This window comes from Lissotriton helveticus, chromosome 2_1 (genome assembly GCF_964261635.1).
Source record: "Lissotriton helveticus chromosome 2_1, aLisHel1.1, whole genome shotgun sequence".
NCBI classification, from domain to species: Eukaryota; Metazoa; Chordata; class Amphibia; order Caudata; family Salamandridae; genus Lissotriton; species Lissotriton helveticus.
Genome location: NC_136059.1, coordinates 1016151275 through 1016177468, shown reverse-complemented (window position 1 = coordinate 1016177468; position 26194 = coordinate 1016151275). Strand labels below are relative to the sequence as shown.

The following is a 26194-nucleotide window of genomic DNA, read 5'->3' as shown; positions in this document are numbered from 1 at the left end:
CAGCTGTTTTTCCTGTTACAAGGTATCTTTTTCAATACAATGTTTTCTTTTTTCATAATAAAATGCTTCTAGCAGTCGAAATTCGTCCATGTGCCTTTGGCTCGGTTTCTTGATCACCTTCTTCGCTCGGTCTAGACTCTAAGGCCTTTCATCTGCAATATTTTGCTCAAGGGTGACAAACTCATCAAAAGCACACACATTTCTGCACCACTGTACTGAAAATTCATGTGTCAGATTTAAAAGGTGTGCTATCTGGCATACACAAATCTGGAAAAGGGTTAATACCAAGAAGGGCAGGCCATGCACCTCACTACTAGAAACTTGAAACTTTTCTTCACTCTGAAATGCACGCTACTGTCTGCTTATGGGCAAGCCTGATGGCTTTTGAGAGGAAGATGTACATGTTTTGATTGGGCAGAAGTTGTGTGCTTCCACAAAAAGTGTTTGTCCTCCACAACAGCGGTGATAATGTTTCTTATTTATCCAACTGTCTTAATTTGAACTTTCAGGAGCACACATATAACATTGTAATTCTTTTAAACTGTCTTAGATAACTAGATAGTTTATGGTGTTTTTCTCTGGCAGCAGCACAGATGGAAGGAGGGCAGTCATTAAAGAACATGAATTTTTAGGTCTGGCTTGACAGTGCGTTGGGATAGATAGATCTTTGGGCAGCCATTTAACCTACACAAGTTTATGTTATCAAAGAATAAAATACATGTTTTAAAATCAGCAGTTGTTAAATAAAAGATAATGCAATTGTTTAAAATCTGTTACAAATAAGCCAGGGTGCAGGGTGCATTTTGTTAATCGGCAGCCATCCCTGCGCTTTGTTGTTTTTAGGTTTCGTAACCTGGCGAGGGGCGAAGCCACTCCCAGATCGAAATCTGTTGTTTCTAATAGTGAGGTTAGGACAGCCTCTGTTTCCAATTGGCTAGCTCCATAAATGGAGGCTAGCCATTGGGAGACAGAGGCTGTCAATCGCGCTTTCTCTTGAAAACGCGATTCGGGGGCGTTTCTGGTGCTTTTTTTAAGCCCCGCCCCTTTGTCCCGGGCCGCGCTGCGATTGGCTGCCGGCCCGGGACACCCCCGTGACGTCATTCCCGGGCCGCGCTGTGATTGGCTGCCGGCCCGGGACACCCCCGTGACGTCAGCCAATCACAGCGCGGCCCGGGACCTGACTTATTTCACTTTACGATCGCCGCAGGAACTGAGCTCCATATTCATCATATGCTCGAATGTATCAATGCACCTCACTTTTTTACGGAAGATACACATATTCTCAGAGGAGTTCCGTTTATGGTGGCAGCGCGTTCTTCCCTGACAGCCCACTAACTCCCTCCCTCTCGCCTGCTCTACCCTTAAGTTTCGGTTTCCATTCTCGCCCATTCTCGATGACCGTCACTCCCTGCTAAGATGGCCGAGATGTCGGGCTCGCTGTTGGACCTCTCCGAGGAGTTTACCTGTTCCATCTGCCTGGGCACTTTCGAGAGCCCGGTCACCACTCCCTGCGGACACAATTTTTGCCGTGTCTGCCTGGAGGTGATCTGGGCCACGGAGGCGCAGGAGGGCTGGAAATGTCCTCAGTGCCGCACTGGCTTCGCAACTAAACCGGAGCTCCGCAAGAACACCGTGCTGGATACCGTGGTGCAGCAGTACCTGCTGGACGTGAACCGGTGCGAGCAGGAGCAGCAGGCGCAGCCGGAGCCGGAGGAGGAAGAGGAGTCCTGTCCGGACGGGGCCGTGCCCTGTGACTCCTGCCTCAAGGTGGCCGCCGTCCGGACGTGTGTAACCAGCATCGCCTCCTTCTGCCAGGAGCACCTGCAGCCTCACCTGGGGAGCCAGGCGTTCGCTCACCACCAGCTGCACAGCCCGCTGGGGAGCTCCGAGCTGGGCCTCCGTACCTGCAAAGATCACAAGAAGCTCCTCGAGTACTTCTGCGAGGAGCACGGAAAGTGCCTCTGCTGCTACTGCTTGGTAGACCAGAAGGCCTGCAAAACACACACCGTGCCAGAGGCCAAGCTCAAAAGAGAGGTGAGTACCGAGCCCCACACGACAAGAGGGGGCACCCGAATAAGCCTAGCACCTTGTATTGTAGAACTTGTATAGCGTTTACCTCCCTCGTGTGGGTCACTGAAGCACTTCGAGATTGCAAGTTACAGCATGTGATGTGCGGTTGTCTAGGTGTTGTTTATGGTCTGCCTTAACAACACAGCTGCCCCCAGACATTGTGAGCTCTTGTTAGCCTGGGGGTCCTTACTGGCTCACCCGTGGTTGAAGGGTCTCTCAGACAGGTCAGTTTTGACATGCATGTAAATGTCAGGATTGACACTCCTTAATTCGGTGTGTGCTGTTATATTTTCCGACATGCACGTTTGGGGCAACCAGCCCCTTCCTTTGCATGACACATGCAATGTCTCCGCCCCTGCGGATTGACACTTGTATCACCGACAAGTACTATTTCGGGGCAGTACCATTATTACAGAGGTTGGCATCTGCAGTCGAAGCATGTTTGGATGATGACACGCTCAGGGGTACAAAAAAGACAAGCAACTGTGCGCCAGAACAGTTATAGCTGTGGAAAACGGTGTTTCTGTCGACAAAGAAAACTGCTCTAACTCATCCAAAGGCGAAACCGTTGCATTGTAAATGCTTGTTTTTAGCAGGTCCTGCACCACCTTGAAGTATTTGCCAATTCTTGCCAGTTCGAAGGGAATATGGTGGTCAAAATCCAAGTTGTAGCGTCCCTGCAAGTCCTTGAGCCATGGGTTAAAAAGAGTGGCTTTAGTAGTGTCTACCTAAAATGAAGTAGTGATGGGCAGCAGCAGAGTAAATGTGAGAAAGTTTCACGTTTATAGCCACACAGCCTGCACTTCACAATATTGGAGAGGAGCGACCAGTTTGGGTTGAAGTCTTTGATTTGAAGTATCATCATCTTCGCAGGCAAGTTTTGAGAGACGCAGGCTTTCCCAAGTGAACAAAGATATGGCTGTGGCCTTAGGCCGACTTGGAATTCATTGTCATACGAGGTTACCAGGGCTTGTGATAGTGAGATCGTCTAATATTTTCCACATCAGCAAATTTTGAGAGAAGTTTTGTCTGTTTCTTCAGTGTATGTGAGAGTGATGGAGAATTTAGTCCACTTAGGTCAATTTGAGGGGCGTCTTCTGATGCCATGAAATTTGAGCTGCAAGGACTGTATTTGGATTTTAATGTGTTTTGAAGGACAATTTCAACGTGCAGGGCTGTAAAAAATCTGTATTAATATTTTGGAATTGAGCACATGTTGGTCCATTTTAGGCCGAATTCTAATCTCACCAGCGATCCCCTAGTGTAATATGGCAGCCTAAACACTCTTTTATAGGCTTTTAGATGTACCTTTTCCATGTTTTTGATATGTAGTCCCAGGAAAGCCTCACTGCCATAGGTGATGGCAGATGGTAATGTGGCCCTAAGCACTTTTCAGACTGGGGCTGAAGTAGGGCATTCAGGGGAGACATTCAGTTGGCAAGGTCTGGTGATAATTAGTGTTGCCTTGTCTTTAAGGTTACTCAGATGTGCTTTGGGTTCACCGTTTGCTGAAAGCCAAGTGCCCAGGTAGTTATACGATTTTGCTCCTGTTATTTCTAATGGACAAGTGACACATTATTTGCTTGCGCATCCTTACTAATGATATCACCTTTGTTTTTCAAGTGTTTACTATCATCTTGTTTGTCTTATTTTATGTATGAAGGGCATTAAGGGCTCTCTGGATGCCTATTTTGAATATTTAGGGAGAACTATATCATCCACATACTGTAATGTCGTAATCTTGGTTGTTCCTATATTTGGGGTAATTAGATTTGCTTTATTTAGTGACGAAGACATGTCTGCCATGTAGAAGTTGAAAAGCATTGGGGCTAGCACACATCCTTATTTTAGACCTTGGTTGGTTCCCTGTTTTAGACCTTGGTTGGTATTTATCTTTTTTGTTAGAGCAGTGTCCGAGAGCTTGACCCTCAGCCAAGTTGATGAATAGAGTGCAATAATAGCGTTAAGCAGGTTGCTTGGAATGCCCCAAACCTGGAGTTTGCTTCATAGGATGCCTCTATCCACCAGGTCAAATGCCGACAAATAGTCAACAAGGCATGCATAGTGAGCTTCTGATTTCTGGATGTTCGCCTGGTGGATAAGTTAGGAAAGGACAATTAAGTTGTCCAGTGTGGAGGAATTCAATCGAAATCCTGTATGGCAAAATACGATTATTGCATTTGTTGTTGCCCGTGACTCCAGAACTTTTAAAATGGCTTAAAATTTCTTGACTAATTTATTTTTGATAACTGACTGGCAATAAGGCGCTCACATCCCATTCAACATAAACATTTTTTAATTCTTAACTCCTTGCATGTGCGGCGAATTTTCACGCTGTGCGGCCTTTTTAAAGAGTGGGCGGGATCATGACGGCCCCCAGCCGTCATCAGCACACACCCACCGTGATGCATGACGGACGAGGGCCATCATCAGCATAGAAGGGGTTAAACCTCTGTCATGCCAGGCAAGTGGTTGTTAATCAAACACACTTTTTAGAATCTTTCTGCCTTCATACTCTTCATGAAGTGGCATCTAGAGCGAAGAACAAGATTCAAGATTAAAGATCACCAATCAGAAGAGATACTGCAACCTTCTGTTAGTGATGGTTATACATCTCCCAATTCACTCTAGACTTTCCATATGGTCTCTTCGGTTTGGTAAAAACTTACGTAAAATACGCAGAGAGTGATATTTGTTTTCATCTGTACTAATTATCATCATCTTGGGCATTGTAAAGATGGATCAATTTGCTCCATCCCTTTCTGCCATAATAAGTGCTGATTTGCACAAACAAATATCAATGTTTGCATTTTGTTTACAAAGTCGAAATGGGTACATTGGTTTTTGCTGTTATAAATCAGTATTAACAGATGTACAAAGTAATAGAGTAAAATAGTACACCACAGCAATATGCAATGTGGTTCTGAATAGCATATTGATGTAAGTAGTACAGCCCAAAAAAGAGCAGCACCCAGGGGATTTAATGTATTTATTTTTGTTGTTGGAGTTTGCATGGGCGTCCGCAGAAATGTTTCCGGGGGGGGCAAAATTTTAACTTCATCACTCGCCTTCCGGGGGGGCAACATTTTAACTTCATCACTCACCTTCAAGGCAAGTTAAAGGCAGACGGCCCATTGTCATTCTTTATGTGAAGATCAGCAGCAGACAGAATGACAATGGGCCTGTCCACAGTCTGCTAGAGGTCGGGAGGGGCTGCTGCAGTCTCTAGAGTTCAAAGAAAAGTGCGAGAGCCCCCTAGTGAGAGATCATTTAAACTCCTGGGGCTTCTCGCAGGGGAACAGCCTGCTGTAATAGTGAAAATTACGGGCCAAAGGAGTCCGTAAAAGGAATGGGTCAGGCGATCCAGGGTGGGGGGCAAGTGCTCCCCCTTGCCCTCCCCAGCGGACGCAAATGGGAGTTTGATATATCATGGACAAGGAGGTCAGCATCAAATAAGTGATAGAGATTTAGACTAAGAAAAAGTTTATAAAATATTAAAATATAATATTTTACATTTATAGTTCAGCATCCAAGAAGACTCACCACAATACACACCTACTATTATAATACAGGTTCAGTGCAGTTATGTTACAGCAGGTACAGAACAGAGACTGGATCATCAATGCAGGGACTGGCAAAAGGGCTGAAGACGTTAAAGGATGTCTGCTGGGTGGAAGTTAATAGTTTGATTACATGAGACGTCTTTGCTGGATACCATAATGGGAATTGATGGAGAGAAAAGGTAAGATGGCTCTAAAAGTCAAGGCATTACAGCGCGAAGGGCTGGGTCAAGCAGAGAAATCACCAGCAGGCAGAAACATCTGTCTAATTGTATGGGTTTGCAGGTTAGTTTAGGAGCACTAGTGAACTAACCCCCAAGAAGCCTGCGGTCATAGCTCTGTGTTGCTCAACAGCGCTGGGAAGCCTTCGGGTCACCAAGCGCTTTATAAATTCCCCCAGCATAACATAAAGAAAAATGGGCAGGCAAAGGCTGCTGCCAAGAAGATGAATTCTAGCATTGAAGCTATCAGGTTTGCTTGATGGCACATAATTTCGTTGGTAGGAAGTGTCCAGATATTGGAATTAGGAGTTACAGGAACGTAACAGAGGGATTGTAGTATGAGTTAGAGATGACCAAGGTAAACTCCGTGAAAGAACAGCGGGATGAGAATTCTGGTAATTTACGTGCTGGAGGGAGAAGCAGTTAAGCCAACCGAGAGTACAGTCTACAGAAGCTAGCCCTTATTACACCTGCAAAAATGGAGAGTTAACAGAGCGTGCTGGGGTAATTCAATCAGGGTTTTGTAGATTGATTGATTGATTGAGTAACAGCAGGACATTGATAGATTCAGGGATTGTTGATTTTAGAGATTAGGGATCCAATGCAAAGGTTGCTATTGATTGTGCTAGATCATATCAGGATTCTGTGTGTTTGCCAGTTATTTCAGTTTGGGTTTAGAAAATGTTAGGATAAGAATGACATTTTTAAAATGCAGTGGTTTAAGTGATAGCCAGTGTAACATAAGAAGTGTTTTGGGTTGTTTGGCCAAAGTAGAGGATATCTGAGATTAGGCACCCAAATTAGAGTTTGATGGTCAGGGTACTCCATTACAAAAGTGACGGAGTACCCTGCCTGCCAAACCCTCAGTCCACTCACACAATTATGAGTCAGATGAACTGTCGGATTTCTGAAGTTGGTGCTCTCGCGTCTGGCATTGGAAAACTTACTCTGTTGCATGATGGAGTAGGGACGTCAAAGTAAGGGCATTAGACTACCATTCTATTTAGAGCACATGTTCTGATGTGCTTTTATTTATGCGCATAAGCTTTGACCTTGTGGTTATCGACAGAAAAAAAAATAATGACCACCAGATCCTGGGAGAAAACTCTCACTTTGGCAGCACTTCCTGTTAAGGTACACCAATCACTGCAGGTCTGGGTTGATCTCTTAATTTGGGGGGCAGCAGTCTCTGGTCAGAGTGGAGTAGACGAGATGACACCCACCCCCCTGACCGATGGCGAGCCACCAGCCAGGGTATAAATCAGCCCCTAAGTGTCCTGTTGCATGCAGTAGGGCTGTCAGAGGAGCAATGTTCGTTTCGAAGCCCTAAGCATATTGACATAGTGCTGTCAGGAGAGAACCAGCGTCTGAGTCTGTAAACACATAGAATTGAGATTTAATGCTTACTGAACCTCAGAGACCCTATTGGCATTGAGTACCTTTGACCAAAGTTTTTATGTGGAAGTCAAGTGACAGCATACTATCTAAAACAAAAGATGGCGAGTTTTTATCAGTGACTACGGTTGGAGAGATTCTTTAATGAGTAAAAGCAAATATCCAATTCATAAACAGGAGATTTAGAGGCAGAATCCAGTTTCGCATAGTGATATGATCTTAATATCTGGATTTTACCTAGTGTTTTACAGAGGTAACTGGCTGCGTTGTTGACCATTGATAATGGTAAGGTTTGGTATCATAAGTGGACTGTTAGATTTGTCTGTTTTATTATTTCGCCAAGGGTATTTTTGTGTATCTTTTGAACAGTGGTGACAAGAGAATAGATGGTACCGGACCACACAGTTTGGAAACCAGAAGGGAGTTTGAGTCCTAAATCCTCATCAGTTGTGTGTGGTCCAGGAGCAATGAATTGAGAATAACTCCATAAACGGAAAGGTGTGTCTTCATAATGTGCATGAGGGCTGATGAGACATCCAGTTAGAAGACCGGGTATGGCTCTCTTTTGCCAAGGATCCAAAGCACACCTTCTACTTTCACCAAGGTGGCACTTCACTGCCACAGCATCATCAGAAGCCTGATGGACGCTCCCATGACAAGTTCTGTTGAATGCAGTTGTACAGCCTCACTGCTCTTGGTCTTTTTCCAAGTAAGGATGGGACGGCTATACCCCAGGAGCTGTTTATTGAAGAAAGGTCATGTGGAATTTATTAACTGCTGTGTAACCCTGTTAAAGTAATCTGGACTATGGTAATAAAGCACTATACTTTCTTGTAACCTCTAAAATCGTGTGTTCATTGTGTCACGATTTTTGCTTTTGGTTGCATTGAATCGCTGTGGCATGTTTCAGAGGCAGGATTTCATGAACTGGTGCAGTTTTGCAACAAAATGCCCGGATTTTCACATGCAAAATTAACATTTGCGGCAGTTGACTATCAAAATAATATCTTTAATTTAGTCGAATGGTTGATGATAAGTTGCACCACCCTGTCCACTCCATTTACTCTGGCCCTTTACACTGTCAGTTTTTCAATGCTGCTTGCATTTTATTTTACCACACTCTTTTTATTACCAACAAACGAGCCCCCTAACTGACTCACTGCATATTGTGGAAAAACAAAATAAGCCTCATTTGCCTATTTGCATGTCTGTAGCTGAAGATCAGTAAAGCCAAAAGCTATTTCTTGCAAATACAAGAAGTCAGCCACTGTGCCCAGAAAATCTGTTTACACTGAACAAACACACCACATAATTATTATTTAATTCACCGAAATAAAGCAATAAAATTGTGTCCAACCAGATTTAACAAGCTATGCTTCAGTGGCAGTAAACACTCTCAGTTGGAGAATGCCCAGCTTGGTTGCTTATGTAATGTAAGCCTTATCTTTTATTATTCTTTTCACATAGCAGCCCAGACTGTATTAGTGGCCTTGGAAATCCGAGTTTCTCTATTGCCTTAATTTCAATATTATATTAAATAAAAACAGCGTGAAGGAGGTGCATGTATTAAAATGAATCACTGTTTGCTGCTGCCTGTACACACATTTACAGGATTCTGCAAATATAATATTTTAAGTTATTACAGAGCTACGGGCAAGAGAAAGCCCTGGCACTTTTTGTTAAAATGATGAATTCCTAGAGGCCATTTGTTGACTCAGTAAACCAGCATAAAACAAACACAGATGATAGTGCGGATTAGCGAGGCAACATTCTGGACATTTAAGTGTCTTTTGCGCTGAGCTCTGAGCCGCACAGAGCTGTTGCATGAAAGCCCTTTACTCTGTGAAAAGTCTTGATATTAAATGAAGCTCACACAGTCGCATCGGTGTTAGTCCTGAAGGGGAAACTTGTTTTTCAAGTAATTGAAGTAGAGTGCTTATAACGAATTTAGCCCAGTCTGAATTTTCTTTGAAAATGTATCCCCCCCACCATTGTTTCCTTTGTCTCTGAACATCACCTGTATTTCTTTCAAGTTTCAGTACATTATCCCAGACGTTGCTAGTACACCAGGCCAACCGAATTTGCCTTTTGGGACACTATATATATATATATAGAGAGAAGTGTGGCTCAATGGTTAGAGCGTCAGACCCTGATGCAGTAGTCTGGCCGGGACCAGGGTTCAATTCACGCCTCGGCGGGTCTCGGGCTCAATTTCCTCGGACCTGATCATTCTCGCCTCGGTGCCTATTCTAATCATGAGTCCCACTCTGCACCTCTGGGCAATAGCTTGCTTAATCTTTACAACGGCCCCAACAACGCTGAAGATGCCTGACTTCACCTTGGGGGTGCCCAGGAGTGGGCTCTTCACAGGGAAAGGCCAGGAAGGGTTCCTCCGCGGTATTCATACAAGCGCTGAGATGCCTACAGGTAGTCATGTGCTATACAAGTGCATAATCATTTCATTTCATTTCATTTCACTATATGAAATTTCGAAAACAAATTCGTGAAATAATGCATAATAACATGAAATATGAACCTGTCATTTGGTGGTAAATTTTATTGTGAAATATGTCCTGGGGCAGGTGAGTCAGGTGCAAACATGGGAAGTGCAACTTATCTGGAAGAATGTGCTGCCCTCAGGGCAGTCGCAAACTTGTGCTACCCCCGAAGTAGCACGTTCAAGAGAAATACAGAGCAGCTATTTTAAAGCCGGTCCATGTTTATCCGTGCTGGCGCAACCCGCCTACACTTTTAAAAGGGATTAGAGATCCACTTGCAAGCGGGTGCAGTGAGTGACTGCACCCACCTGCAAGGGGAAGTCAGGAGGGGGTCCATGGAACCAGTGGTCAAAGTGGGAGGGAGCGACAGGGCACGGCGTGCCCCTACTTTTAATATTTAATAGAATCCATTCCCCTATGTTTTTATTTTAAATGCGTTCCAGGATGGCAGAAATAGCCAAGGACATTCGGGGTCATTTAGGGTCGAGCGGGGCGGGCAGAGAAGGAAAAGGACTATGACTTTTCCTTCTTCCCAGTGAGGATAAGGGCAGTGTCCACTTCTCCTTCTCTGCCACTGTCAGCTGCCCCTCCTTTTCTTCCTCTTCACTTATTTCCTCTCTATCTCCTTCTTGCTCTGCCTCATTTGCTGAAAACTGTGACTTCAAGAAACGACTCTTAACCTTTCCTCTCCTTTCCTTCATTCGTTCCCCTGTGAAATGGATCCAAAAAAGAAGAAACGTCTTTGCTGGAAATGTCGTTCTTTTCCAAACATTTTCTACTACAAAGTGCAGTCTCGCGACAGAGAGAAAAAAACGGCTCAAAACATGAAAAATTAAAAAATAAGTAAGTAAAGCAAGACAGAGTGGTCACAAAGTAGCCAGTTTGGTTTTATTTACAACCACACACATTAGTGCCACTTTATAGAGTTTGCCAGTGAATCACTACTTTCATTTTCTTGTCTTTCTTTGAACAATATTGTTTTCCCTGGGTTGAGAAGTGCACCATTCCTGGTTGATGCCTGGAGTGGAAAATGTTTAATGTGATTCTTATCAGCTGTTTTCCTTATTTTAGTTTATAAAATGTGTACTGTGGCTCTGTGTTCAAGGATATGGTCTTTTTACACTATACTGCTTACATTTTGTAAAGGTATAAGCAATAGACATTGAAACGGGTCCCTTCCGGGCCCTGTAGTTATGTCCCTAACTTTTCAGGCAAAAACACTCATTGATTTCTGAATAATGAGTGTAAATGCCTTAAGGATACCACGTTGTTCCTTCTTACATTTCACATGCTTTACTTAATATTGCATTCCCTAGGAATGTTTGCTTTTTCTAGGATGTTATTACTTTTTTTCCAGGCAGCATATTACTCTTGTCCTGTGCATAATTTGAATTAATTTGCATCCAGGTGTTTCTTGTGGGGCACAATTGTGTTGCAGCTGAAAGCAGTGCGAGTTTCTCTCAGTGGGGCAGTATGGTGTTTAGTGGGGGAGAGAATGTGGCTCTATGGCCAGTGCTGTCAAATTTGGAACTGGGGAATCAGGTTCAGCCTCATGACCAGTCCTCCAGACCATTCTCCCGAGGGAGCAGCTTCCCAGGCTAGACCTTAGCACCAGCAGGTGGACCCTGGCGGTAGTGTTGGTTAACCTTGAAGGCCTGTCCACCGCAATCCAAACTGAAGTTCACCTCTAGCCTTGTGGGCAGGCCTATGAAGTAGCACACCCTAGGGCAACAGTGACACTGTGACCCTTGAGGCCAGTACACCTCACCTATTGGTACCTCCTTTGGCCTTGTTTCAGCACTAGTAGTGCAACTCACCAGGGATCGGCAATTCAGGATTTGCATGCTTTCAAACCTAAGTTTGCAAACTTCACAGTCTCTCTGCTTCATGCACACACACCTTTAACATGTGCTACCCACTTTGGGGCCACTGGAATTATGCAGCAATGGAGGAGAAAATGATGTTGCAGTGTTGATTAAATTTTGCAGCAAAACAAAGGCTGCAGTGTAATGCGGTACATTTTCTGATACTTTATTATTTTTACACATACTGACATTCGCTGCAAAGATTTTGCCTCATTAGTACCAGTGTAACATATAAATGCAGCAGTGAGAAAGGTGACCAGTCAACCTTTGCATAGGAACCTCAACTTCGCATGTTTGAACTGCTCTTGTGGAAAAGGGGAGAAGTGCTGATGACAGAAACTACATGGCTTGGAGACAAATTATTTGTGATTCCACTTTTAAGCGTATTTTGGGACATTCTCTGATTGGAATTTTACCCGACTTTGTGAATGTATTTCAATGTCAATAACTTATATTAAACTTTAAATAAACCTGTATCCATACATTGGCTGAATTAAATAACGTAATTAGCTGTAACTGGTCAGTGAAATGCCAAACAAGCACAAAAAATTGGTATGTTTTGCTCTTTCTGGCCACACCTTTGACTCCACCCACTGACCCAATCGTCAGGTTATTCCCACCCTCTGATTTCCCGCCCACAGTACCCCTGTTTTCCCCCACTTCAACAACTGCATCTCTTTCGAGAACTGCATTTAGAAGAAGCACTGAAAGTGTTCCACCTTTTTGTGGAGCACTTTCAATGCGTCTTCTAAAGGCATTGTTTGCCTCTGCGCCCACATCAGTAATATGGTGCAGGCGCAAAGGCAAAAAGATTGCCTCATTTGCTTGGGGCCACACCCCCATGCAAATGAGGGAACAGCCTCTAATGACAGTGGTGGCGCATCCTGTGATTCTGGGCAAATCACTTAATCTCCCTGTACCTATAAAAAAATTTGAATGTGTCCTTATGTAACACAACTGGTGCTCATGTAAAGCGCTCTGATACCGGATACCTTCGGGTCAAGTTCCCGCTACATAAAACTCCGGGGCAAGAAACAATATGGTCCAATGGCCATCAGACTGTGTCACGATAAATTAGCACAACATTGCTTGCTTTCGCAACATTTGTTTTCAAGTGTGATTTTGAAATTTATCACCTCATATTTTGACCGGTGTTTTAGTGCAACAGGGCCAATGCAGTAAATAATTTACGCTATTATTTTCTATACTTACATGTGTGCTAAAAGGTATCTCTAGATTTACATAGGCAGAGTGAATGAAAGGTGCAAGGCAAAAAGTGGGCGCAACGTTTTCTGAATTCACCGAGAACTATGAGTGTTCACAAACTCAGCACAGGCCAAACAGTTCCATGTGGCTTTGATTCCTCAATCAATTTGTCTGTCCAGAGTTAGCCAATGAGGGGAGGAGGCAGAGACCTAGGAGGGATACATTCCAACGCCATTTGATAGGTTGTGAAGCCATGTTTTCAAGCTGCTGACCCTACTTCAGGACCTTGTGTTCTCCTCTGTGTCCTGAGCGTTCGCCTCTCCGTGGATTACCGCTTGAACTTTTTTACTGGTGCAAGTGAGTTTCAGCCTTTTGTCCCAAGATCCCTAGGCAGGCTTACAGCCTTGAGAGCCACATGGCCAGGGCACCTCATGTGAATGGCAATGCAGGAAATACAGGCAGTGAAGACACCCTGTTCCTCCAGACACCAAAGATATAAATGGGAATTGAGAGTGATATTGTGTAATTTGCCTTATTACACGGCAACAGCTGTTCATGAGAGTTGCACTTCGAGCTTCTTGGCTGGGTCAAATAATTACTCTGTTTCTCCAGCTGGCAAGACCCATTCCAGGGGGACAGAGGATTTCCTGCTGGATGAAGGATGGAGGGTTGGACTTTCCGGTGCCATCCTACTGCAACTTCTTGTTAATTAAAGGAGGGATGCACCGTGAGTGGACAACGGAATGACCCAGCATTCAGGAGATCCTCACTTAAATTCTGTGGTCAGGAGTCCCCTTGAGGGTGCACTGGTGAAGAGGTCCTGAAACCAGGAGCAGAACACGACCATCGCCACCTCAAAAGGTCCAGCAGGAACCGAGCAATCGTCATTCAAAAACCCCATTTGCCTGCTACTTTTAGGAGATCTGCAGTGGAAGCCCTGGTGCTGCAGACAACCACTTTTGTTTAGACATTGTCAAGAAAATGGTATATTTCATTAAGAATACCACCCTTGATCTTGGTCCCGTCTAGGGGAATGGAGCATGTCTTTCTGCTCTTTTGTTTTAAGATTTTCCAACATTAGAATCAGGAGAGCCCGGTCAAAGTCCTGCGACCAGAAGCAACTAGGAAAATAATGTCCCTGCCCCAGGGGAGCCTCAACAATATGGCTGTATTTGAAGGGATGCCGCTTGATGCTCTGTGTGCTCCCCCAGTTCACACAGCTGAGGAATATCATGACAACACATCAGGAGAGTCTGGAAATCCACCCCAGGTACTTGATGCCGGCAGAGTGCATGGCGTGGGAGCCAGCTGGAGACCTAGAGCTCAGGTGAGCTTACTTCGTGGTCTCTCTTTGCTCGGCTAGGCAAGCAGAGAGGGGCAATGTGTGCAGATGCCCCACAACAGGACAGGGAAGGGCACCTCCTTCAAAAGAAAATCTAATCACTCACCCCAAGAATTATAAGCCTGATAGGGCATGCATAAAAAAGTTCAACGGAAAGCTCAGGGGTGGCTATGAGAAGCTTTGAAGGACCACAGTCAGGAAGAAAAATAATTTCTTATAAGGAAGCAGGTTTCCCAAGGGATGAAGCACCTTCAAGTGTACAAGTACATCATTGATCGGCTGTATGCAGCAGAGACAACCCCTTCTCATAGCCCCTAGTCTAGGAAGAATTTGTAGGAGGCTACGTTTCTTAGGCAAGAGACCTTTGGTGTCCGGGAAGGGCAGGGAACCCACACCAAACATGCCGTTAGGCCGGAGGATGGATTTACCCACTTTGGCTTATCCCTTGAATTATGAGGTCAAGAGTTGTTGCCTGGCAATCCAGTATATTTAACATGCCCTATGTGTCGCTACAAGGAGACCTAATGTTATGGAAAAGTATACAGGCTTGTTTTTTTACGTTGAAGAATGTGAACATTTTCATGCCCTGTTAATGCCAATGAGTTTATGTTGTTAAAGATCAAAACTAATGTTAAAGGCTGTAGTCCTTCCCTATTTATTTGTGACAACCTTGACAAAGACAGTAGGCTTGACTTTTAAATAGTGAAACAGTAAATGTTTTTGTAATATGGCCCTATGGGGTGTTGCTTTGTTTACCGATAGGACCTGCTGGTGTGTAAACTGTCACATTATACCCCACAGGCATTGCAAACAGGCTAAATTCATGGGGTTAGTTAACACTTCACATTTCTTTCAAGAATGTTATTTGTACCCTAGTTGTTGAGCTCAGCAAGGCCCCTTTATTAGGGGTTTCTAATTTGTAATTCCATCTGAGCATTTTGCGTATAGTATATAGATTGGGCGTACCTTAAAGTACTTTCCCTTATTAAACAGAATGTACTCATTGGATATGGATTTATTCAGTGCTATTTTGTGCATTGCCGAGTTGTTAGTCCAAAGCTCCTACTTGGGTCAATATTAACTGCCACGCCTTGTTGCCTGAGAGTCCCATGCTAAAATGGTGCTTGTTTCCCACTTCTTTAGGATCCATGTGAAAGAGGCCTCAGGACACCAGAGGTGAAATGTCTCCATTGGGGAGCATTGATTTCTGATTTGAACCTCCCGAAAGAGATTTGTCACAAAGTGCAACAGAGGTGACGTTTCAGAGTGTACAATGGACAGAAGTGTGGACTTGAGAAAAAAGAGCCACCATATCGAAGATGATATCTAAAATTCAATAAACTGAAGTACAAAGTAACACAATAGAAAAATGTAGGTTAACATTAGCTGATGAAGTCTGGGTCTGACCGAACAAGAATGGACCTGCAGTAAATGGTCTAGATGATCAAATCATAGCCAACGGTATGTTGATGAAGATTGTAGAATAAATGGATGATTTGCATGCAGGTGTACAATTGAAAAAGAATACTAACACTGCCCATCTAGTTGATAATAGACATTTCAGATTACCGCAGCAATGTTTACAGGCCGTTTCCTTATAAGATTAATAATGGAGTAGGGACACACCAGACATCGGTTAAAAAAAATCATGATTGAACCTTAAGTCCTTTAATGAGACTTTTGATGATATATATTAGAAAGTCAGTGATAGCACCTCTGAAGTTATGGCTAAGTCAGATCTAACATTAAATAGGGAATTTTCGATTTCTTAGTAACTTTGGTGCTGTTCGATGAATCTGCATGAAACTTCCCAAAAATAAGAACATCCACTCTGGGTTCTTCTTTCTAAATTTAGAGTTGATCTGTCAGGCAGGGGCCTGAAAATATTGAGGCTACAAAAGTCCACGTTTTCCTTTTTAACTCCCAAAGGATTCTTGACAGAGTTACACTAAACTTGGAATGCAAATAGAACCTTCTCGAAGAAGTTCCTGTGCTTGATTGTTAAGTAGTTTTAGAGATATTAAAAATAACAAAACGTTTTATCAGTTGCAAATCCTGATATTTGGTCAATCTGAGGGTTTGCGACCACTAAAACACTTTTTTTAATGTACTAAAAGGTTTTCAGAATCTTTATTGGGTTACGTAAACATTACAAAATCAATATTTAAAAGGGGCATGTTAAACGCATCCTTTCCAAATACCATTTCCTTAAGGTATATATTTGCGACCGAAATCTGGTTGCAAAACATTAATATTTTACCTCCCATGCAAAATTGATGGTAAGTTATTCGCGAATGGAGTGCCAAGGAAAGCCACTTTCCTTTTGAGAATGTTGACAAGAATACTTTTTATGAATAGGCAGTGGTCACTTTGACCACTGCCTACTTCTAAAAAAGGATTGTTTAACATTTTCTTTTTATTTAATGTGTCCCATTTTCCTGTTAGGAAAACAGATTGCATTAAAAAAAAAGATTGGCTACAGTTACAGGGGTCAGCAGAACACTATGTCTGTGCTTGCTTTTAAACAAAGCAATCGCTGTGAGTTGAAATCATATGAGTATGCAGTGGTCATTCGGACCACTGCCTACTCCTAGAAATGGTTTGTTTCACTTTCCCATTTTTTTTTTAAACGTGTCCCATTTTCCTTTAGGAAAACAAGCTGCATTCAAATAAAAAATATATTGTTCTATTTAAACGAATCACAGACAGTGTTCTGCTGACCCCAGCAGATCATGGTGCTTCTGATTGTAGCCAATTTTAGTGGGTCCCAATTTGCGACCTGCCTCATGCATATTAATGAGATAGGTCAAATTGCAACCACTACAATTTAGAATTTTGTGAACCAACCTAATTAGTACATAGGTCAGTTTGCAAAATCCCCTTATATTCGAAAAAAAGTCAGTGTGCCATTCACAATTAATTTTCACAAATGGAAAATCCACACATCAGGCCCAGTGTTTAAAAGGTTTTCAGTTCTGGGCATGAAGAGGTTACATTTTAAAGATATCTTTACTAATAATTCATGGATCCTCCAAAGATTTGCAAATCCAATAAAAAACATAAAGGTACACCATCAGATTTGTGAGCTGGGGGGGGGGGGGAACGACAAAAAAAACCTCCGATATAAAATAAATATATTTTATGATGGTGGGATTCGCAAATTATTTTCTGGCTCATGAATCCTGGAACCTCCCTTGGTCCCACGGACCCTCCTAGGGCCTTAGGATTCACAAAGTTGATATAGCATTCACAAATTCAGACAAAAATGAAAACAAGTATTCTTTGCACTATGGCTGTGATTGGCCAATGGACTAATGTAGAAGGCTGGAGAAGGGTATGGCCTCAATCTAGTCCCTGCTGCGATCCCCTGCAGTGTACACCCGAACACCATGCGCTGCGGGGTTGGACCCCTGCAACATGATTTGCCAAAGCTCTTGCACAACAGGGGTTGGTGACAGGTGCGGGTTGAGCATAGGGTATGGCTGCCTATGGCCAACTCTCCCTGCTCAGGGCAAAAGTCTGTCTGCAGAGGGTATTGGGCTCCCTTAGAGATTTGAGCAGCAGGTCTCCCAATGTGGCCCATCCCTGCTATGCAAGGTTAAAATCTGTGTGCACTGGTTTTAGGCTGTCTGCGCAGGGTTGGTCACAGAAATCGGCCACAAACCCATCTGTGCAAGTCCAAAGGCTGTCTGCTATGGGGGGCTGGAAGTCCGGCATTCTTTGGGAACAAGGAACTGTTGCATGTAGTATATGGTTAGAAAAAAAAGTAAAGTTATGGCTAGTTTCACTTTAACATTTGATCATTTCAGTAACTATACAGAATACTAGCAGCCCGTCCCGACGTTGTCCGGGTATGAAATAGAATGTGTGTAATGTGTGTATTTGGCAAGGGCAATTTATTTTAAAATCTCGCGGTAGACAACCTTTTTTGTTTCATTAGAATAGGGACGGAGAAGGGCCAGCTGCAGCCATGGTTGATGTTAGCAGGCGCGTGTAATTGGTGTAGTGATCCGCCGCCTGAGCCCGGCTACAGCCCTGGTTGATGTTAGCAGGCGCGTGTAATGTCATTGAATGAGAGAGTTATCAGCCGCGGGTAAATCCGTTTAATGAGAGAGTTCAGTGACAGCGAGTAGGAGAGGCTGCAGTAATTGTCCCCGCAGACACGCTCATTTGCGTGTTCTCCCACTTGAGGCCCAGATGCAAGCCTGTTTGATGTTAGCAGGTGCGTGTTCCCCCGCTTGAGGCCCAGCTGCAGCCCTGGTTGATGTTATCAGGCGCGTGTAATTAGTGTACTGATCCGCCGCCTGAGCCCGGCTAGAGCCCTGGTTGATGGTAGCAGGCGCGTCTAATTTCGTTGAATGAGAGAGTTCAGTAACAGCGCGCAGGAGAGGCTGCAGTAATGTTACTTACCAGGCCTCCAGCTGAATGCGTTTGTCATGCCCCCAGCACACGGCCACAGCAGACGATCTTCTGATTAATGTACGACCCACATGGCATGAAGGGCGGAACGTAGCACACGCCCCCAGCGTTTCTCACGCCCCTTGATGCGGCGCAATTGTGTTCACATGGCATGAAGGCAAGACACACGCCCCCAGCGTGTCACGCCGCCAGCGTGCCCCCTGATGCTGCGCAGCAACGTAATTGGCGATTGTATGTACGACTCATATGGCATGAAGGGCGGACACACGCCCCCAGCGTTTGTCACGCCCCCAGCGTTTGTCACGCCCCCAGCACACACCCACAGCCCACGATGTGATGGCCGTACCACACGCCCCCAGCGTTAGTCACGCCCCCAGCCCACGCCCACAGCACAACGCAGACACGCCCACAAGGGACTACTTTGCTGGCATGGTTCTTTTACCTTTTAAATGTATATGGTGTCCTATGGTACAATTGTATGTCTTGCACTGTATTATTGTGATGAATACCACTGTTTCTTGAAAAGTTAATAAAAACAATTAAAAAACAAAAATGTATATGGTGGCCGTCTGCATAGCCTATGTCCTTCTGCTGCAACTGCCCTTTCCAACGCTGTATTGGGTGTTGTGATTGGTGCTGTGGTTACTGAGATTACTCGCCTCAAAGTTTTGGGCTCTCTCTTTATAATATTAGTATGGATACATATTATACAGGTCTATAAACATGTGTTCACCATAAAAAAGATTAAGCTGAAGTTATGGTTACAAATGTAAACAGAAAAGCACACTAAAATTCGCAAGTTATGATTAGGGACATGTTCCATAACTCGCTCAACAGCAGTGCAAACCATAACTTGCACACCAAATGCAATGCTCATGCTCGCACACTTAATGAAAAAGATGCACTTATAAATGCTGTCAGTCACCTTACAGATGAGATTACTTATCACAGTACCTTTACCGTTTTGACAGAAAAGACTGATTAGTAATATAAATTGGCTTGATTATTTGTTGTTGGTTAAGTAAGTTTTGTTTTTAGTTTTTTTTTATTGGTATACATATGTTGAGATCATTCGCATTGTATTCGGTGTAAGGGTCTACGGCTTGCACGACATTTCTGTGAGTTATCTGCGGTGCTCCTAACAGTCAGAGAAGGACCAATCTGCAAAGGGTTTCTTCAACAGTATGGCGGTGGCAGTGTTTTTGACACCCTAGAAGTTCTTAACTTGCTTGGTGGTGAGGGGCGTGAACATGGGGAAAGTTTCAGGGGCTGCAAAAGGAAGTCATGGAGGGGCAGATGCATCTCAGGATAATATTATCGGGTTTTGAAATTCCCGCCTGATGCCAATGCACTATTATGGTTCTCAAATTCTTTAATTAAGCTATGGCTATGTATGGCCAGCAATGTATGACATCAAGCATTGATTGAAACTCAATAAATGCAGGTATGTTACGATTAAACAGTCCACATAATTAGAATTAAAAGATGTTTCATAACTTGTTCTAGTTTCTTTTTACTAGCTCGGGCGCAAAATGCATCCTCGGTGATGAGAGGCACCTTTTGGCAGCTGAAGCCTTGCAGCAATTCTTTAAAAAAAGAATCAGAGTAGTTCCCTATAATTCTTCCGACTCTCATAAAAGATGAAAACAATAACAAAATGTCACCCATCGCAATTAATGTGTTGGCCACTTACAGAAAGCAAAGCCACTCTTGCCCGTGAAGTCGCAGGGTGAACGCTAGCCTCTTATCTCCTTCAGCGCGAAAGCTAACCTGAGCCGACCTTACAACTCTTCCCAGAAAAAGCTGCGCTCTGCAAAGTGATAATCAGTCAGATGGTGAGTGTACTTCTGTCTTCATCATGACGTCTACAGTCCTCTCCAGGTGGGAGAGTTTATCCAAACACATGTCACCAGATGCAAGGCTGTGAACAGGGTCGCACAATATTTGTTGGCTTCTCAATATGTTCCATCTAGCACCCATCTGCGCTGCTAAACAACAAACCGACATGATTTTTGTTTAGCAGCTGAGCAGGCGAAGGAGATATCACATGCATGCTACATTACTTTTTTTTATTTGGTGGCACAAACATCAAAGTTCTGTATGTCTATCGTAGACGTTGATCCACCAGTAAAGTTACGGACAGTGAGAGTGACATCACAAAGGCTTTGACCACCCGCTGATGACACCACTGGGCTAACTTTAAGCAAAGGCAAAATTACACCGACGTTAATTCATGTCATTTGGGGAATTTCGCATTACGCTTGTTATGCGCAATTTCCACATGATGGCAATCGCGTAATTACGCCGCAGTTATCAGTCACAATATGGCATGGGAACACAGAAACAACGCAACTAAACAGAAAGCATGCAACTGTTGCTCACTGGAATTAATTTGCGTCCTTTTTTCCGCACGAACAACATACTTGCAGCAAAAATTGATGCAAGGATGCTTTTTACTGTAAAATATTGCTATAAATGGCAGATTTGCATTTTGTGTAACTATGCATAATTTTACATAATTTGGCATAATTACACACATTTTGCACACTCCAAGTTAACTCCTTGTCCCTCTCTTTGCCCTTAAGGAATCTCTGATTTGCTGTTGAAATGCAAAGGGAGAGGCATTGAGTGGAAATTACAGAAAGTAAATAAGGTGCTTAGGGTCCAATGTATCATTACACTTTTTTTCTCCAAAACCTGCCATTCTAAAAATAACCGGATTCCAAACTGTAAAATGCAAGGATGTAATGTATAAATGGCATTTTATGAGCTGGAAAAGCCTTTTCCACTTGAACAAATTCATTTTGCGACTCATTGCGAATGACCATTACTAGCAGGTGTGAAAAGTGCATCTCCTCCTAATTTCAATGGAAGGGGCATTTCTTCATAATGGCAATTCACTGTGATATGTATCAATGCTTCGTTCCCATTTGGAATTTCAATCGTAGGGTTGAAGGTTTGCGGATCATTGCAGGCCACTATTTTTTCATTGCAGCCAACTACACCGGGTCACAAATAGTGAACGGCTTAATTAAAATATTCATTTTGCGGCACTGCGCAAATGGGAAACAGCTATGCAACCTGCCAATACATAGGCCACAAAGCAACTTGCATCCATGTTCCCAAACTTGCCAGTGAGTTAACTGCGAATCTTGTTTGGGAATAGGAATTAGTACATCAGTCCTCAAGATCCCTGTTTAATGTCTGTGACTGCCTGTTATGGTTCCTGAGGATAGATGTATCAGGGCCACTGCCCTGGGAAACACATGGAAAGAAAAAGTGCTCCTTTTTGCAAACCCTTATTGGCGTTTCTAAGGTCTACGATGTTTGGATGAGTATAGGAGTTATCTAGTAGGTTTATGGGCTTCGTACAGATTAGGAACACATCTACAGAACTTTGAGGCTGAAGATGGATGTGATGCACAATGTACCAGCCGCATACTTGATGACTGGGACATCAGGTTTCAGAAGCATGCCTTTTGTTGGATCCATACAAATAGTAAATCTAGCTGGAGATATATGGACTACCAAGGGACTACTAAGTGATCATGCTTTCCACATGGGAGAAGTTGGAAAAAAAATTGGGATACCTGATGAGTGGTCAATGATTGAAGATCAGATAAAAGAGATAGCCAGGCTACTGCATCTATGCAGTGATCATCTTTTGCAGAAGCGCCCTGACGGAAAAGATATGGAATGGCATTCAAGAATCAATGTTCAGCAGGCGAAGAAGTGTTCGTTCACCTTGGATATGTACCTTCTAAAGTGACATTTTGATTTAAATGAATGTTACACCTTGTGTGCTTGTAAAGGGGTTGCTAACAAGTTTCTTCATAACCTTAGCTATTAATGTGAGGTTTAAAACTCTACGGTAGAAGTGTGGACTTTGTGCTCTGAAAAAAAGATTTATTCAAATGAGCAATATGACTGTATACTTTTTCAAAAATATGACCAAAAAAGAGACACTCTGAAGGTGTTGAGATAAATGTTGAGACAAATGTAGTACTACCTCCAGAAATCTTAGGAATATATATTACTTAAAAACTCTAAATCCAACCTATGTCTTTTAAAGAATACAAAATCCAGTATTCATATGCTGAACTGAGTTTTCAAAAGGAATGACTCACAAAGATAGGTGTAGACCTGATGCAACTTAAGTAATCTGTCTGCAAAGACTGCAGAATGTTAGCCACAAACAGTTTCAAATAATTTACTTAAGCCATTTCCTCTCCATTTGTAGCTATATCAAAGAACTAGGATATACAGACTGCTACAACACTGGTTGGAGTGTTACTAAAGATAATTTATTGATTTAAGGAGTATAAAGTACAGAAAGAATCATTCACCTATGTCATCAAAGAATGTAAATGTTAAAGTTGTTTAAATATTAGGAATAAGTACCAGAATAGCTGAATTTTACAGTACTGCAGAACAAGAAAATATACAAAGATAACAGCGCTAATATAATTGAGAAGCTTTACTATACTGCAGTTATATCCCATGCAACAAAATAACATCCATAATTCAATTGAGGTCAACTGGTCCGGATATTTATGCACAAATTGATTGCATGTTGTTTCAAATGTATTGGTGGTTCCGTGCATTTGGCATAACAATATTGAAGATGCATGCTTTGAACCATCTTCTGTAACTAATGGGCAACTCTGGGAACTGCACCTATTTCTATTTCTACTTATTTAGGAACCAGGAAATGTGCATTGCAATGCCTATTAATCTATGCTCACTCTTACCAAAACCACTCCTCTGTAGTGGGCACCGCCACATGGTATCCCTGTTTTTGTTTTGATTAGAATGGCAATAACAGGAGAAATGTGTTTAAAGATTCCCCACAAAATGTTCTAGTTGCAGACATGTCAAGATCATATAAGACAAAATTCCCACATCATTGTTTCAACATTTTGGACATCTGTTCAAAATTGTGTTTTCAAGTTCTTAAGAGTGTTGTGTAATACCCAATTTGAAAAAAATGCCCACACCTATAATTAGCACCTTTCAGGGTCCAGGGAAAATGTCTCTTCTATGTTTTACTGGATTAAGAAATACATTCCTAGAGCTCAATAAGCCAAACTTGAAGGCAATCTTTCCATTGGTTGAGAGGAATGGATTCCTTCCAATCCTCCAAAATGAAATATGAAACCATGCACGGTGCTGGTGTAGTTTCATTACTTTTGAATTAAGGAAGCCACTCAGGGATGGAACTGCTTTCCAAATGTCCTATTGCTAACCCCATTTGGCTGCTCAGGGAACACAAAAAGCAGAATGACCCCTGACTCCCAGAAGGCTGGGATGACAACAGAGGAAGTGATCTTGCAGAATCCCTGGCTGGAAAAAATCTGGTGTCTAGAAACCTACTCAGAGGACCACGGGCTATATAAGTGACCAGAAAGAACTTTTCCACAATTTGGAGAACAGGGCTAAGTCCTTTTTCTAAACTCCACAGGACTATGACATGGTGCCAAAGATTATCCAGGGAGGACGTATCCAAGGCAGGCAAGAAAACCAGAAAATGACCTGTGCTACGCGGGCTGAGGGACATGTACCATTTCACGGCAAGCAAAACCATGCTTGTCTTAACCACGCATATTCCTTAACCACGCATATGCAGTTTTACAGGCAGCGCACATGTAACTTTTAGGCCTCAGGGTCGAGGGGGGTCGGGATAGTTTTTTAAAAGGGGGCAGGTTTCTAGGCTTCAGTGCAGAGGGAATGGAATGGGTATTTTTAAGAGCAGAAAGGTGTAGGTTTTAGGTCTCAGGGTGGGGGCTAGGTAGGGGAGATAGAATTTTAGGGCTTAGGGTGGAATAGGGCTTGGGGTAGTGGCAGACTTAACTATGCATATCCCCTTACCAAACATGCCATTACAAGGAAATTGTGTTGTGAAGGCATGCGTGGTAAAGGCATGCGTGGTTAAGACGCATTCGTGGTTCGGGCTGCGTTGTAGAGGCACACGTGGTGTAGCCATGCAAACCTCTGTCATACAACCAAGAAAAACAGGTTTGCCCCAGTCTGAGCTTTGCCAAGCTTATAAAAGGTTCAGCTAGCCCACACAGTAAGCGTATCTGGCATTATGGAGAACTGCCCAGCTACAGCTTTGAGCAATGCCCTGCTGGAGGATATTTTGAAATAAAAAAGTGATTAATTCCGAAGATACAACCTTGACAGGGGCAAGGTAGCAAATTTATCCCTCTGCTACTACAAGCCCATATTTGTCCACCTCTGAGCTTTTGACATCAAAAGCAATGGCTTCAGCTGGAGTTGGACAATGACTAGCTGACTTTAAAGGAACCTCACCAGCTTCAGACCTTTTCCCACCAGAAGACTATGAGCTCAAAAACAGTAGCTGAGAGCATGATTTAGATGTTGGCCGAAAGGAAACTCAGCTGCAACAGCAACAAAGTTCCCCACCCTGTCAACGTAGTGGTCAACTTGCACAATTGAAATGTGTGTGGACCATTGGCTTGGCAACAGCTGTGACTACTCTATCACTGGCGTAGATAAACTTCTCTGCAGGTCCAGCGGAGAAAGGGCCATCCGAGAATTGGCTATATGTCCATCTGTCCAATTAGCATGGGAGGACATATAGCTGCTTTTTAATTTAAGGCAAAACCTATTGGTAAGGGGTAGTAAAAAATAAAAAATGCCCCTTCTCCAAGGAAGATGACTCCCATGGCAATGGGGACATTATCTTTAACATTTTCAAAAATAAAAGAAAACAGTTTGGTGCAAGGCTCAGTCATGTTGATGAAGCCCTCCACCAAACTATGAAAATCATTGACAGGAACCTGTGTGCTGGCAGTTTATGGCAATTCTTTAGAAATAACTGCCTGCTTGGCAGTCAGGGTCAAGGTTGAATGGCCAAAAAGCGTGACACCAGTACATTGGCGGTTATTTCTAAATCTAGTGGGCGGCATCTCTGCCAGGGTGACCGAGTAATTTAGTCCTTCGTCCTGCTGGAGAAACAGTCCTCCTGTCATTATATAAATATAAACCTGGCCCTAAATCACATAGTAAAACTTTTCTTGTGGTAGCAAACTTAGTTTATCCGACATCCACTCAATTGCGGTTGCCCTGAAAGTGTGCTTAGGCTACTGTCAACTAATATTTTGGAAAATTCATATCTCCATTTTCCTTTATCCGTTTCTATTTATTTTGATGCCTTTCTGGACATTAAATACTGTACTATTTTATTAAATTGGTTTGGGAATTTTATTGTGCTGTTCTCTGGACTTTAAAATAGTTGTCTCTGTTTGAACTTCACGGGGCAAACCATGTGTTTTTTGAGACGTATGTGACCTATCCCAAACTAGCATGTGTTTATTTAGCTTGTAATGGTTCCCCCTTTCCAAATTAATAACCCACTGTCTGATGTTTATAGTAATGTCATCTATGGCTGATACAACTATTTTATAGTGGTGTATTTTATAGTGGTTCCTTTATTTATTTAATTATCGGAGATTTTTAGATGCCGCTCACATCACCTTGCAGTAGCTTCAGAATGCTAACAGGTAGGGGATAGGATCTTAACAAATCACCTATTCATGGAGTTCTTCAAAGCACTGTGACATCAGTTGGCTGAAGGTGGTGATGAATTGAGGGT

The 26194-nt window shown here is 43.1% G+C and overlaps 1 protein-coding gene across 1 annotated transcript in view; it reads left to right on the top strand.

Annotated features, from left to right (window-relative positions):
• The first annotated feature begins 1420 nt into the window (after positions 1–1420).
• Positions 1421–26194, top strand: part of LOC144820195 (E3 ubiquitin/ISG15 ligase TRIM25-like) — a 41579-nt gene continuing 16805 nt past the window's right edge. Inside the window, exons 1-2 of the mRNA XM_078677806.1 lie at positions 1421–2034; positions 13897–14142. Of these exons, the coding sequence (XP_078533932.1) occupies positions 1426–2034; positions 13897–14142 (855 nt within the window). The 5' untranslated portion in view covers positions 1421–1425. The remainder of the gene's footprint in view (positions 2035–13896; positions 14143–26194) is intronic.